This window comes from Lingula anatina, chromosome 8 (assembly GCF_051362555.1).
Source record: "Lingula anatina isolate TDL-2025a chromosome 8, LinAna3.0, whole genome shotgun sequence".
Lineage (NCBI taxonomy): Eukaryota > Metazoa > Brachiopoda > Lingulata > Lingulida > Lingulidae > Lingula > Lingula anatina.
Window position 1 is genome coordinate 17,882,041 of NC_141774.1, and position 12,969 is coordinate 17,895,009.

Here is a 12,969-nt window from a genome sequence, read left to right on the forward strand (position 1 = left end):
GGCAGAATCTACCTTGTCAAGCTTTTATGAATATCTTTAAATGCTTTGTCTTATGTGCAGTACATCAAAGCCCATGTTAAACCTTGCGTGACAAAATACGAGGCACCAAGGATAATCCAGGGGCTTGGAGATAGATCGATCCACTGTTAGTACGATAGGGTCTGGGAATGGTCACAACGAAACTTTTGCGGCTCCGTGGTAACTCTGCACTGTTGGTGACAAGGTTCCAGTTCTAGACTATGACATGTACCATATTTGCCATAATAATTTTTAAAAATCACTATTTATTACTATAAGAGGAAGCATGTATGTAAGGAGGGTAGCAGGGTTAGTTAAGAGCCAGTCGGTAGCTTACATGGTTGCAAAAAATCCAAAACTATCATCAACCAAGGTAACGGAAAGCCAAAAGCCACAAGTTCGAATCTCGGTCTACGTCGTCAATAATTTTTCGAGAGTTATGTCGCCACCGTTGCGATATGTGTGTATCCAGTTACAGCAAGGAGGACTAGTTTAGTGTTATTTGAGGCAGAGGGTTGTGTTAGTTGCGATATAAAATCTGTGTTGTGGAAAACGAGTGTTAAATGAGACACCAGATTAAATTACATTTCTATACAAATTTAAAATGTATGGATGGGATTAGAGTTGACCATTGTGCAGTATTAAAAACAAGGGTGGTGTGAGATGTTTATGTTATACGGCCACTTAATATTACTACACATCTTAACATTACATATCTTATTAAAACATTATCTATTGATTATAAACTTTAAATTTTATCTAGTCACACGAGACAAGTGGTGCGAAAATTGAGCGACATCTTGGGCGCCTGGGACATCCAAAAGGGGCACCAGTGCTTTATGAAACGAACCGTGTATATGGTTGAAATAAAACTCAGGTGTTCGTCGAAGTAAAAGGAACAATATCAACTGTGACCCAGAGCACATCTTGAAAAGAACAACCCGGAAGTGATTTGAGGTGAAAACCTAAATAGGGAAGGCACCCAGTTAAGTAACGAAAAAATGAGCCCCACCCTAGTTTATTTAGTATTTCGACGGAGCTGAGTTCAGTTCTGACACTAGTTAGGGACATTGTCGTGGAACTCTAGAAAAATTATGGCAACCACTAAGCGACAAACCGTGGAAATGACCGATATCCATGTGTATGAGCCAGGTTATGAGGTCACTTCAAATAGGAACACGAGGCCACAGTCTGACGCGTACGATGATGTGCACGATGCTGGGACTAACAACTATGAGCCACTGCAGAAGCCAACGAACGAAGGGGTGTATGCAGAACTCGGGACTTCGAAGAAAGCGGAAAAGAGAATTAAATACCGCCGGCTGGCTCTCTACGGTTTTCTGTCTCTTTCTGTTTTACTTAATGTTGTCTTGGTTGTCGCATTTATTGTGGCTACTTCTGAATACAACGCACGTAACTGTACATGTAGGAATCAAGGTGAGTCTGCTCAAATAAATCCCTTTCTAACAGTCTTAGGGCTCATTCTCATAGAAACTTTCGTTTTATGAATGAAACGATCTAACTCCGCGGGGACTCTTACTGAATGCAAATGCTGAATGCCCCCTCCTGCCGTTGAGTAGAATACAGAGAAGCTGTTGATTGCGCGAGCGGTAAAAAAGAGAAATGTTAATATTTTAATCTGATATCATTCACCAAGAATCCCTGCAGAGTTGGATCAATCTACGTAGAACGATAGTTTTAGTGGGAATGGGCCCTAATAACATTGTACAGTGTAATACATGTACCATACCTCTAGTAGATTTATAGAATGTACCATGCTGTGTACTTTACTGTATGCTTGTGTTATTTTTTCAGAGCTGACTACCACGTCAGAACCAAGTAGTACTATTTCAGAAATAACCACAGAGTTAGAACCGACTACGACGTCAGAAATGACTACCACGCCAGAAGAAATAACGTTGCCAGAATTGGCATCTTCTGCAGAACCGACTACGTCTTTAGAACCGACTATGACGTCAGAGCCAAATGAGACATCAGAACCACCTATCACGTCAGAACCAACTACTTCAGAATTGGCATCTTCTACAGATCCCACTACGTCTTCAGAACCGACTATGACGTCAGAACCAACTGAGACATCAGAACCACCTATCACGTCAGAACCAACTGCTTCAGAATTGGCATCTTCTGCAGAACCAACTATCACGTCAGAACCAACTACTTCAGAATTGGCATCCTCTGCAGAACCACCTATCACGTCAGAACCAACTGCTTCAGAATTGGCATCCTCTGCAGAACCAACTATCACGTCAGAACCAACTACTTCAGAATTGGCATCTTCTACAGATCCCACTACGTCTTCAGAACCGACTATGACGTCAGAACCAACTGAGACATCAGAACCAACTACCACGTCAGAAACAACTACTATGTCAGACCTGACAACTACGTCAGTAATGACTACCACGTCAGAAGAAATAACGTCGCCTGATTTGGCAACTTCAACAGAACTAATTTCGTCTTCAGAACCAACTATGACGTCAGAGTCAACTGAGACATCAGAACCAACTATTACATCAGATTTAACTACTTCATACGATGATACCCTGTTGTCAGAACCGCCCAGCGCGACATCAGACCCCTTACCTTAGGGATGGAGAAAGAAAAGAAAATGAAAACAAAATGGCCAGTTTGCTAGCTGTTTAGTTAGCAAAGACAAACAAATTCGAATAGATGTTAGATTACAATTGCGAACATTCTACGTAAGGAGTTTGTTCCGGTGCAGCTTGACAGACAGCCTCCCATGTTAGAAAGTCCGCTTCCCATTCATTTTTACAGGTAAACCTCGCCCACGTAGGTCAGGCTCACCCTAACCAGTATAATAAGTAAATAAAGTAAAATCTGAAAACACTGGAGTTGTAATATTTATAAAACTGCAAAGATTTTTCATAATACCAGGATATATTTTATTATTGTGTGTTTAAATTTTGTTTTTAGAACAAATATTCATCTTGTATTACCATATCATCTAGGTTGTAATGTTCACAACTAATGTTCACAACTTAAAATTTTGCTGTATAATATTTTTGTATTCTTAACAATTTTTCATGTGAAGCAACACATAATAAACAATTTGAAAGAATTTGGTAAAGTTATGCTAATAAATAGTCACCAAAAAGTGACGTGGACGATATAAAAATAATCTTGATATTTATAAAAGGTCTATTCTTGTTTAGCCCCCATAAATATGATATAACCAAATCTGTTAATATTTAATCTAGCATATGAAAAGTCTTGCACCAAAAACAAATTCGTCCCGGTTATTAAAAATGTAAAAAAAAAAAAAAAATGATCATGTAAACTTCCAAGTGGCCAAAGTTAATTGCCAGTGCCCATCCAAGGCACTTGTATCTAAAATGCATTGCTTTAAAATTTTCTGTCCATTCGAAGTAAAAATAACCCAAAGACCAAGCATTCTATAGGTTCAATTAAGTATGTTCACAAATTTTTTTATATAAGAGAAAACAGTGACCTTGACCAAGACCCAGTGACCTGCTATTCATTAGGACACGACTCATGCCCACTTGCCCTACCAAATACTATAATCCTAGAACACAATATTCTAATAAAGTAGTTAAATGTATATACAGCAGAAATAATTAAAAATGATTTCCCCCAAAAATACCAACTTTGGGGTTATTTTCAGTACTTGTAATTACACAACAAGAACTTTTGAAATTTGATCTGGAATGATCAATTTCAGGCTAATATGTTGATGCAATTTTTTAGCTGAAATCCCTGTGAAGATGGAGATATATGCAATTTAATATGGCAGTGTCAAAAGCATACTTTTGGGGAGGGGTGTTATAATTGGGAGTGGCTTGTCCATGATGTGTGTAACCTAAATTCTGCATATATCAGTGGCAAGTCAAATAGTTTTTAATGTCTGTTATGTTATTATTTTTTAGTTCTCACCATATTTGTTCCCTTTGCATTACATGTAACATCGTTTTACAAAGCTGAAATTGAGGCTCAAAGAGACAATATAAGCCATGACCTATAACCTGTTAAGAAAAAATTTTTTTTTGGAATCTTTCCTAACTCATGAATAACTTCCTAATGTGCATTCATATAACAATTTGAACCAAAGCTTTACTAACTAAATTGATATATTGATATTGTTGTTATACTGTATATGAATAACTGTTAAGAATAGCTTCTATTTTAAGGAACTTTCTGTCAAATATTTGTCAAAAATAAAGTTAAAAGGCAGAAAAACTTTACTCTATGTTCTTTGTTTTGAGCTTTTCAAGAATTTAAGTTTTGTAATGTTCTGCTCAGACATGATAACATAAAAATGAGACCATTGATACCTTTATTTCAAATAAATACAATTATTATTTTTTATTCATAAAACAGACGTGTCCGCCATATATCCCCATGTGCAAACAAACATCATTCTTCTTAAAAGACTTTTATGCTTAATTCCTTTTCGTATTATAACTCAAACATAAAGATATAATCTATGGATTCATTTCCAATAATCCGACTCCGTTGAATGCAATCAGTTCAACAGACTGACACTCCTCTTGTTTCCAATGTTCACCAGCTTTTTCTGCATTCTACCCAGAGCCAAGAGAATGCGTGAGGGTGGGGGTGGGGGTGGGGGTGGGGGTCATCTGTTGAATGTGGGGTAGGGCGGGGCAGAGTAGGGTAGGGTGGGGTGGAGGAGGGGATCAGCTGTTGTAGGCCTACAGTACATACAAGCAGTTTATTTGTATCGTCTATGGTACTCATCAAGACGCTGGCGGATTGGAAAAAATTGATATTTATGAAATACTGGAAACAAAAAGCTGTACATTTTAAAGCTGACACTTTAAAAAAATTCCCTCTGAAATAATTTCCAAAAATAAAGGGGGAATTGGACGGTGAATGCCGCCTACACCACCTCCCATATCCGTGATAACATACCCTCTACCAGGGCGACAGATTGATTTTTCTCAAGATATGCACAGATATGGGTTTAGATATATAGACAATCATTTGATTCTCTGGCTTTTTGAAAAATTGCCTATAATATCTGCCACCCTGGTAGATGGTAGTGATAACACACATTTTTTACAATTTTTTCTTCTTTCTTCTTCCCCAACTCTATGGACCGCCTGCTGTCGTGGACACGGTAGAAGTTATCACGGGTGGTGTAGTCCTGTTTGATGTAAGTGGCCCTATGCCGGAAGTCGTGCTTGGTGTAACTGGTGTTTCCGTGGCTACAGTAGTGTTAAACTGTACTGCGGCATTCCCTTGAAGATAATGAAGAAAGATGGTTTGTTTCAACATAAAACAACTTTTGTAATTCATAAGCATGATGTGGTTTAAACAAACGTCACTACTAGTTTAAAAGAACTATTCAAGGTCGCCTCTGGCACCATGGTATAAGGTTCGATTTTATATAATAGATCGAGAAGAAGTGAGCATACAACAACAGTCGTGTAATTCCAAACAGCTTTATTCCCACTGCCCAAGTTTTTAAGTCCTAAGTCATAGGTTCTAATCTATCCACCACTAGTCCAATTAATATTCAGCTCTACTTAACATGTCTTACTGAAATATTTAACTAGTCTCACGAGACAAGTATCACAAGGGGGCGTGGGACACGCCACAGCGTGTATAGAAAAAAGTATGAAAATAACCTTCTCTCTCACTCTTACCCTGAATCCCACCTTGGGCACACTCCCTAGATGCCAACACGACCAAGATGACAATCAAGACCACGTTAAGCAGTACAGACACGGCCAGGATTATATTGACAACCAAGCGACGGTAGTCGGAGCCTTTCCCCTCTCTGCGGTTGCTTTCCAGTATTGGATCCACCTTCTCGCCATCTTCTGTCGCTAATGGCTTGGCACACTCATCTTGAGCAGCCTCCTCCTTCTCTTCTTCCTCCCCTGCACCCCTCTCTTCAGCCCCAAGTTTACCCAACTCCCCGCCCTCAGACATTGCAGTTGGTGCGTTTATTTCAGCGTGGTGAAGGCGGCCGCCGTGGCTCCAGGGTGCGCACAATACTAGAACAAGATGCGGGTTGTGTTGATGTCCGTGACGGCAGTTGAGTTAGTATATTGTGAGGTCTTTCTCCACTATTTTCCCGGTATTCAGCTGATCTGAAAGTTAAATTATAAACAACTAAATCAAAATATTTATTTATTTATCATCTGTGCAGAATCTGGTTGAGGGCTTCCTTTTTGCAGTTTGAAACACACGTATGAACCACTAATCTTTATGGAGCACCGTAAGGCCAGACGAAATTGATGAGCTGGTTAACGAGCGCAACCGACTTTAATTTAAGGAAAATCGAAAATTTTCTCGCACTTACTTTTCTTCAAAGGGAAAAAGTTCATTGGGAATTGTTTGAGTGAATGGGAGGAATTTACACGAGATCCAAGAAAACCCTTTATGCTATTGTATTTATGCTCTAAATTCATTCTGTGGATTTGACATTTCCTCTCCCACCAACCCTTACTTATTCTTCAGTAGTTTATGCTCGTTACATTCAGCGGGTTATGTTGGTGTAATATTATATTGTACAAGGTCATGATAATCTATGTACCAGTACAGAAATGAATTGAATTGAATTGTTAAGCATCAGTATGGCGAGAAAACGAAACCAGAATTAAATTTCGCCTGCCGACCCTGTTTCCAGAGCTTCCCCGCTCGTGAATCAACTAATTATTAAATTCGCTTGGCTTGACCATGCTATGTTGGTTCATACTATTGAATGTAAAATGGGCTAGAGAGCAAGTGCCTCACTCAGTGAGTTTTGTAATCAGAGTAAAGCAGATTTTTATATAAAAAAATCAGCCTGGAGAGACCCTTTTGGGCCCCTGTAGCAGTCGGCCCAAGTAAGCTACATTAAGTGAGTGTCTGTACTGAGTAAGGCTAGATAATGGCTATCATATATCACAGGTAAAACTACACTTTACCTTACTTTCCAGTCTATTTCTTCAGTCGACTACCCACAGTGTTGTATAAAGCACCGAGCACCTTAACGTTGCAAAGGCGTCTGAGTCATATACAAACAGACGAGGCTTTTTTCACTGAAAGGAGGTAAGTTAAAACACGCAATGTCTTTGAATGCTCAGCCCCCCTTTGTCCGCTTCACCACTATTCACTGTGAGCTTCGAGACGTGAAACACGCTTTGAGACTTTTATTTTTGTTGATTCTCATTTTCTTTTCTCGTTGCTATTCGGCATGAAAAGCCAATAGCCCTTGGATTGCTGTTGGTGCCACGTATTATATCACACAAGATCTCACGTGGGTTTTGATTTACTGCAAATAAGACAAAGCATTGATGTTTGACAAAGTAGATTCTGACAAAAATATTTTATTGTGTGGTATATATTAGAGTTTTTAACACTGCTCGTCTTCACCAGGTGAGGTTGACACTTCCCCCACAAAAACCTCCCCCCCCCCACACACATAGTAGAAGCATTTTTTCAGAGAATATATACAGTTTATAACACTAAATATAATATGCGATACTCATAATGAAATGTTTGCGGCGAACTTGCTGCAAACTGCTGCAAACTAAATAGTTTGTAGATTGTTGTTAGAAAAATTGTTGCTGCTAATTTGCTAGAACATCTGAAATTTGCGGCAAGTTTTTTCATGTCCTTTCAAAATTAAAACAGTTTTTCATATACATGGTAAAACTCCTTGAAAATTGGCAGCAAATTTGCGACAACGTTTTTGCAAGAAGCTTAAAATTTTGATTGGGGTAAATTTTGCTTCAAGCTAGATTATTCTTTCTTCAACAACCATGGTTACGAAACAGGACGATGCAACAAATTGAATGCCCATTATCTGAATGTATTTTATGTTCATACTACGCATACTACGAAAAATTCCACCTAAATGATAAATCTCTTCCATAGAATGTTTGCAATTATAATTTAACATCTATTCGAATTTGTTTCTCTTTGCTGGCTTAACAGGTAGCAAACTGTTCAATTTGTTTTTATTTCCTTTTCTTTCTTCGCCCCCAAGGAGAGACGGGTGGTGTCGGGGTCTGTTCGTATGAGGCACTTGACGCAGTAGCTGGTTCTGACGTCGTAGTAGGTTCTGAAAATGAAGTCAGTTCTGTTGAAGTTAGCAATTCTGTCGATGTAATTTGTTCTGACATGGTAGTCACTTCTGACGAAGTCGTCAGTTCTCACGTGGTATTCATTTCTGAAGAAGTAGTCAGTTCTTAAGTGGTTGTCATTTTTGATGAAGTAGTCAGTTCTGACGTGGTAGTAATTTTTGATGAAGTAGTCAGTTCTGACGTGGTAGTCATTTCTGACGAAGTAGTCAGTTCTGACGTGGTTGTCATTTCTGACGAAGTTGTCATTTCTGACGTGGTTGTCATTTTTGAGGAAGTAGTCAGTTCTGACGTGGTAGTAATTTCTGAGGAAGTAGTCAGTTCTGATGTGGTAGTCATTTCTGAGGAAGTAGTCAGTTCTGACGTGGTAGTAATTTCTGATGAAGTAGTCAGTTCTGACGTGGTTGTCATTTCTGACGAAGTTGTCATTTCTGACGTGGTTGTCATTTCTGACGAAGTTGTCATTTCTGACGTGGTTGTCATTTCTGACGAAGTTGTCATTTCTGACGTGGTAGTCATTTCTGAGGAAGTAGTCAGTTCTGACGTGGTAGTAATTTCTGATGAAGTAGTCAGTTCTGACGTGGTTGTCATTTCTGACGAAGTTGTCATTTCTGACGTGGTTGTCATTTTTGATGAAGTAGGCAGTTCTGACGTGGTAGTCATTTCTGATGAAGTAGTCAGTTCTGACGTGGTAGTCATTTCTGAGGAAGTAGTCAGTTCTGATGTGGTGGTCACTTCTGATGTGGTAGTCATTTCTGACGTCGTAGTCAGTTCAGAAGATGTAGTCGGTTCTTTTAAAGTTGCCCATTCTGGCGACGTAACTTCCTCTGACGTGGTAGTCATTTCTGACGAAGGTGCCAGTTCTGACGTATTAGTTGGTTCTGACGACATAGTCGGATCTAAGGCTGTTGTAACTTCTGAAGTAGTACTACTTGGTTCTGACATCGTAGTCAACTCTGACGTCGTAGTCATTTCAAATGTAGTCACTTCTGATGTAATTGCTTCTGATTTCGCCATTAAATTAGCTGTAGGAACAGGCGTTTCAGTTGAAATCCCGCTGTATTGGGTCATTTCACTGCGTATCCCATTGAAGGTATCATTTTCTCCTAAAACAGATCAACAGTTTAGCGAAGCTATGTTTTTTTTGTGTGAATTTATGAAGTTCCTGTGATTTCAGTGCGAGCAAAAGATATTGTTCAGTTAAGTTGCTTATTAGAATACAAATAGTAAATAACAGTTAAACACAAGCATACTATAAACTATACACATGATAACTGCTCAATGAGAGGCCTATAAATCTTCTACTGGTATAGAAATATACAAAGCTATAGGGCCCATTCCTTATGAAACTATCGTCCTACGTAGATTGACCCAACTCCGCAGGGAATCTCGATGAATGATATTAGATCAACATATTGGCACTCCTCTTTTTCTACCTAGCGTACTCGCGTAATCAACAGCTTTCCTGAATTCTATTCAACTGCAGGTGGGGGCGTGTTAATCTGTTTATCTGTTTGCTTTCAGCTAGAGTCCCTGCGGAGTTGGATCAATATATAGTTCATTCATTGGGAATGAGCCCTAAGACTGTTAGGGAGGGATTTATTAGAGCAGACTCACCTTGATTCCTACATGTACATGCGCAGTATTCAGAAGTAATCACGATGATTGCCACAACCAAGATAACATTGAGTAAAACAGAAAGAGACAGAACACCGTAGAGAGCCAGTTGTCGGTATTTAATTCTCTTTCCCGCCTCTTCATTTGTTGGCTGCAGTGCCTCATAGTTGATATTCCCACCAGCGTGCACATCGTCATACGTGTCAGACTGTGGTCTCGTGATCGTACTTGAAGAGACCTCGTGAGCTGGTTCATACACATGAACGTCGGTCATTTCTACGGTTAGTCGCTTGGTGGTTGGATATTTCACTGGTGTTAGAATTGCACACAAAATTCAAAATAAACTACGGTGGGGCTCGTTTTTTTCCGTTTGAAACTGGGAGCCTTCCCTATTTTCGTTTTCTCTATAAATCACCAGCGGGTTTTCTTTTCACGATGTGCTTTCAATTGTGATGAACGCGCAGACTGAATGGACGCGCTGAGTTCCACCTCATATATGATATGGTACCTTTTCTTTCGTCGAACACCTGACTTTTATTTAAATTCTGGAATTTTATAGGAATGTAATTTAATCTCGTGCCTCACTTAACGCCCCCTTTCAACACGACTGATTTGACCTCAACTAACACATCCCTCTGCCTCACAGAACACATCGAAAGTAACCGGAACACTGGCATATAAAAGATTTTGGTTAGGTGTTAAGGAAATTAACAATAACATAATAGGACAGGATGGCAAATTCACAGCAGTTTCCTCTGTGGAATGGGAAAGAGAAACCCCTCGAGGGGAGAAGGGAAGTGATATAGGGTTTATTGTGCCCCATGAATCCGCCATTTGAATAGTGTCAGATATACTTACGCCGCTCTTAATATCGTAAGCTAACAGTTTATTTTGGACAGCCAACTAACTTAGCAAAGTTATTCTTTAGGGGCAGTGTATGGGCCATGTTAAAACGCCTCAACATGGAACGTCCACAACCGAGGTTAGAAGCGAATCACACCAAAGGGAGGTTCGACGGGCATGTTAAATTACGCGCTATCAAAGGATGGAGTATTGAGGAACCCCCACCCCCAACACCATCATCCACGAATATAAGGGTGCATACCCAGAGATTTAGATCGATCCAGAGATTTAGATTTAGATCGACCTAACTCCCTGGGGTGTCGCGCTAAATTGCAGTCAGCCAAGCGCGCACCATAGTTAATTACCCCCTTGCAGCTTTTACAGACGCCTATAGTCCGGTGGCTTAAGGAAAAAATCGTGACACGGCGGATAAAAGCACCAAATTTTGCATGTGGGTACCTTTTGACATTCTAAATCAAATTAGAGCCGTAGCCCACGGAAAAAATTTACCGTTTGGCCAAAAAATCCAAAATGGCCGCCAATTTATTGAATTCTTTAGAAATATGTACATACCTATGTTGATTTTTATCAAATAAATTATTTTCTCAGAGTTTTCCACACCCTTATTACCCATTTTATTCATATATGTCAGATAGCAAACAAGTCCCCTTGGACTTTTTAAAAAATCCAAGATGGCTGTCATTTGCCATAGAAACAGCCATATGAATACTAGTGCACAACTATTACCAGCTAGAACGATAGGTTGTCCACTATCAAATTAAGTCTGTTTCTCAGATCTTTGTTACCCACATAATATTTTTGTGGTGAGTAACTACGAAGTGTTCTTGGGCATTTTGGAAAATCCAAGATGGCTGCCATGTGCCACAGGAATTCTAGTATATGGGGGATTCAACTAATGGCAACTGGAAAGATTAGTTTTTCACTATCAAATTAAGCTGGTTTCTGAGTGTTTTCCACATCCTTTCTACCCACACAATATGTATGTGGTGAGTAACTAACAGTATTATTGGGCATTTTGAGAAAATCCAAGATGGCCGTCATATGTAATAGGAATACTTTTAGTATTACAAAGGGTTGGAACTAATGCCAGCTAATTCACTATCAAATTCAGTTTATTTTTTTAGTGTTTTACACATTATTATTACACTGTGATATCTAGCAGGTAATAAATGTGCATATTTGATCATTTTGAGAAAACCCAAGATGGCCGTCACTGGCCATAGGAATACTACTGGAATTACAACTGCACATCCATGGCTTTTCATCTACAACCAGGGTGAATTTGTGTTTGCCTACCAAGTTTTGCCCATCCTTATTAGTCCTATGATATATATCTGGTGGGTAAATAGTGTGCATCCTTGGATATTCTGAGAAAAAGATACCTACAATTTAACATAGGAATACTATTGGGTGGGTTTCAATTGCTGCTAGACAGGCATATGGTTCATTATACAATTACATTTCCATGGGTTTGTTTTAAAAATAATTTATGTTTTTCATTCCATTTATTATTACCCCTATGATGTATACCTGGTCTGCAGCATGTGTGTATCTTTGGGTATTCTGAAAAAATTCAAGATGTCTGCCTTTTGTCATTAGAATATTCGAACACATAATCAAATAATGCTAGAGATACACTGAGTGCGATTTAAATGTAGTTTACTTTGGGTCGTTTTTAAATGTTCTTCATATCCTATTTATCCTTATGAAAGACTCTGTGTGTTTTGAAAGTGTATGTATCCTTGAGTATTATTCGGAGAAAACCCAAGATAGCTGCCAGTTGTCATAGGAATATATCATTCAAATGCACATAGGTGTCAATTAATAGAACAGTTCAGACATTGATTCCAACATGAAATAAAGCCTTTGATGTTTAAACATGTTGACATCCTTATTAACCTTACTCTTCATAAATCTGGTGTGTAGCAAGTGTGCATCTTGCGTATTTGAGAAAATTCAAGATTGCTGCAATTCACAATAGGAATAGTACAGTCAACTACTGCCAGAGAGACATTGGGTTCAATATAAAATGAATTTTGTTTCTCGGTATTTCCCACATTCTTTTTGGACTTTTAGATATCTATCTGGTGGGTAACAAGTGTATACCCTTTAGTATTTTGAAAAAATATCATGATTACCCTCATTTGCCGTAGAAGTGCCTATAAAATCTAATGCACCAGTTTTCCTATGGGGAAAAGAAGGCTATCTTGGATTTCCCCAAAATGATAAAATATGGACATTAATTACCTAACAGATATGTATCATGGGATAACAATACTAAAAAAAAAAAATAGAAAAACAACTGAATTCAGCTTCATTTTATTTGTAAGCCTATCTCTCACAGGTATTAACTGAACCCCACCTTCTATGGCTA

General features: G+C 38.8%; 3 protein-coding genes across 3 annotated transcripts; 1 reads left to right on the plus strand and 2 right to left on the minus strand.

The window, feature by feature from the left end:
• Positions 1–981: 981 nt before the first annotated feature.
• Positions 982–3,121, plus strand: LOC106167864 (uncharacterized). The gene is made up of 2 exons (XM_013546750.3): positions 982–1,455; positions 1,834–3,121. Exons 1-2 carry the CDS (start codon positions 1,113–1,115, stop codon positions 2,628–2,630), a joined length of 1,140 nt encoding a protein of 379 aa, XP_013402204.2. The 5' UTR covers positions 982–1,112; the 3' UTR covers positions 2,631–3,121.
• A 1,215-nt stretch (positions 3,122–4,336) lies between these two features.
• On the minus strand, positions 4,337–7,071 carry LOC106167866 (uncharacterized). Its single transcript, XM_013546754.2, has 3 exons — positions 6,957–7,071; positions 5,688–6,137; positions 4,337–5,279 (listed from the first exon to the last, which is right to left on the minus strand). The coding sequence occupies exons 2-3, from the start codon at positions 5,974–5,976 to the stop codon at positions 5,131–5,133; spliced, it is 438 nt and encodes a 145-aa protein (XP_013402208.2). The 5' UTR covers positions 5,977–6,137; positions 6,957–7,071; the 3' UTR covers positions 4,337–5,130.
• A 1,151-nt stretch (positions 7,072–8,222) lies between these two features.
• Positions 8,223–10,359, minus strand: LOC147760498 (uncharacterized). Its single transcript, XM_087018799.1, has 2 exons — positions 9,732–10,359; positions 8,223–9,220 (listed from the first exon to the last, which is right to left on the minus strand). The coding sequence occupies exons 1-2, from the start codon at positions 10,003–10,005 to the stop codon at positions 8,223–8,225; spliced, it is 1,272 nt and encodes a 423-aa protein (XP_086874925.1). The 5' UTR covers positions 10,006–10,359.
• Positions 10,360–12,969: the final 2,610 nt, after the last annotated feature.

Coding starts and splice junctions, on each gene's coding strand:
- LOC106167864 (XM_013546750.3), top strand. CDS start 1,113: ATGGCAACCACTAAGCGACAAACCGTGGAAATGACCGATATCCATGTG. Junction 1,456..1,833: donor CTGTACATGTAGGAATCAAG/GTGAGTCTGCTC, acceptor TTATTTTTTCAG/AGCTGACTACCACGTCAGAA.
- LOC106167866 (XM_013546754.2), bottom strand. CDS start 5,976: ATGTCTGAGGGCGGGGAGTTGGGTAAACTTGGGGCTGAAGAGAGGGGT. Junction 5,280..5,687: donor TGCCCAAGGTGGGATTCAGG/GTAAGAGTGAGA, acceptor ATTATCTTCAAG/GGAATGCCGCAGTACAGTTT.
- LOC147760498 (XM_087018799.1), bottom strand. CDS start 10,005: ATGACCGACGTTCATGTGTATGAACCAGCTCACGAGGTCTCTTCAAGT. Junction 9,221..9,731: donor ATGTACATGTAGGAATCAAG/GTGAGTCTGCTC, acceptor GATCTGTTTTAG/GAGAAAATGATACCTTCAAT.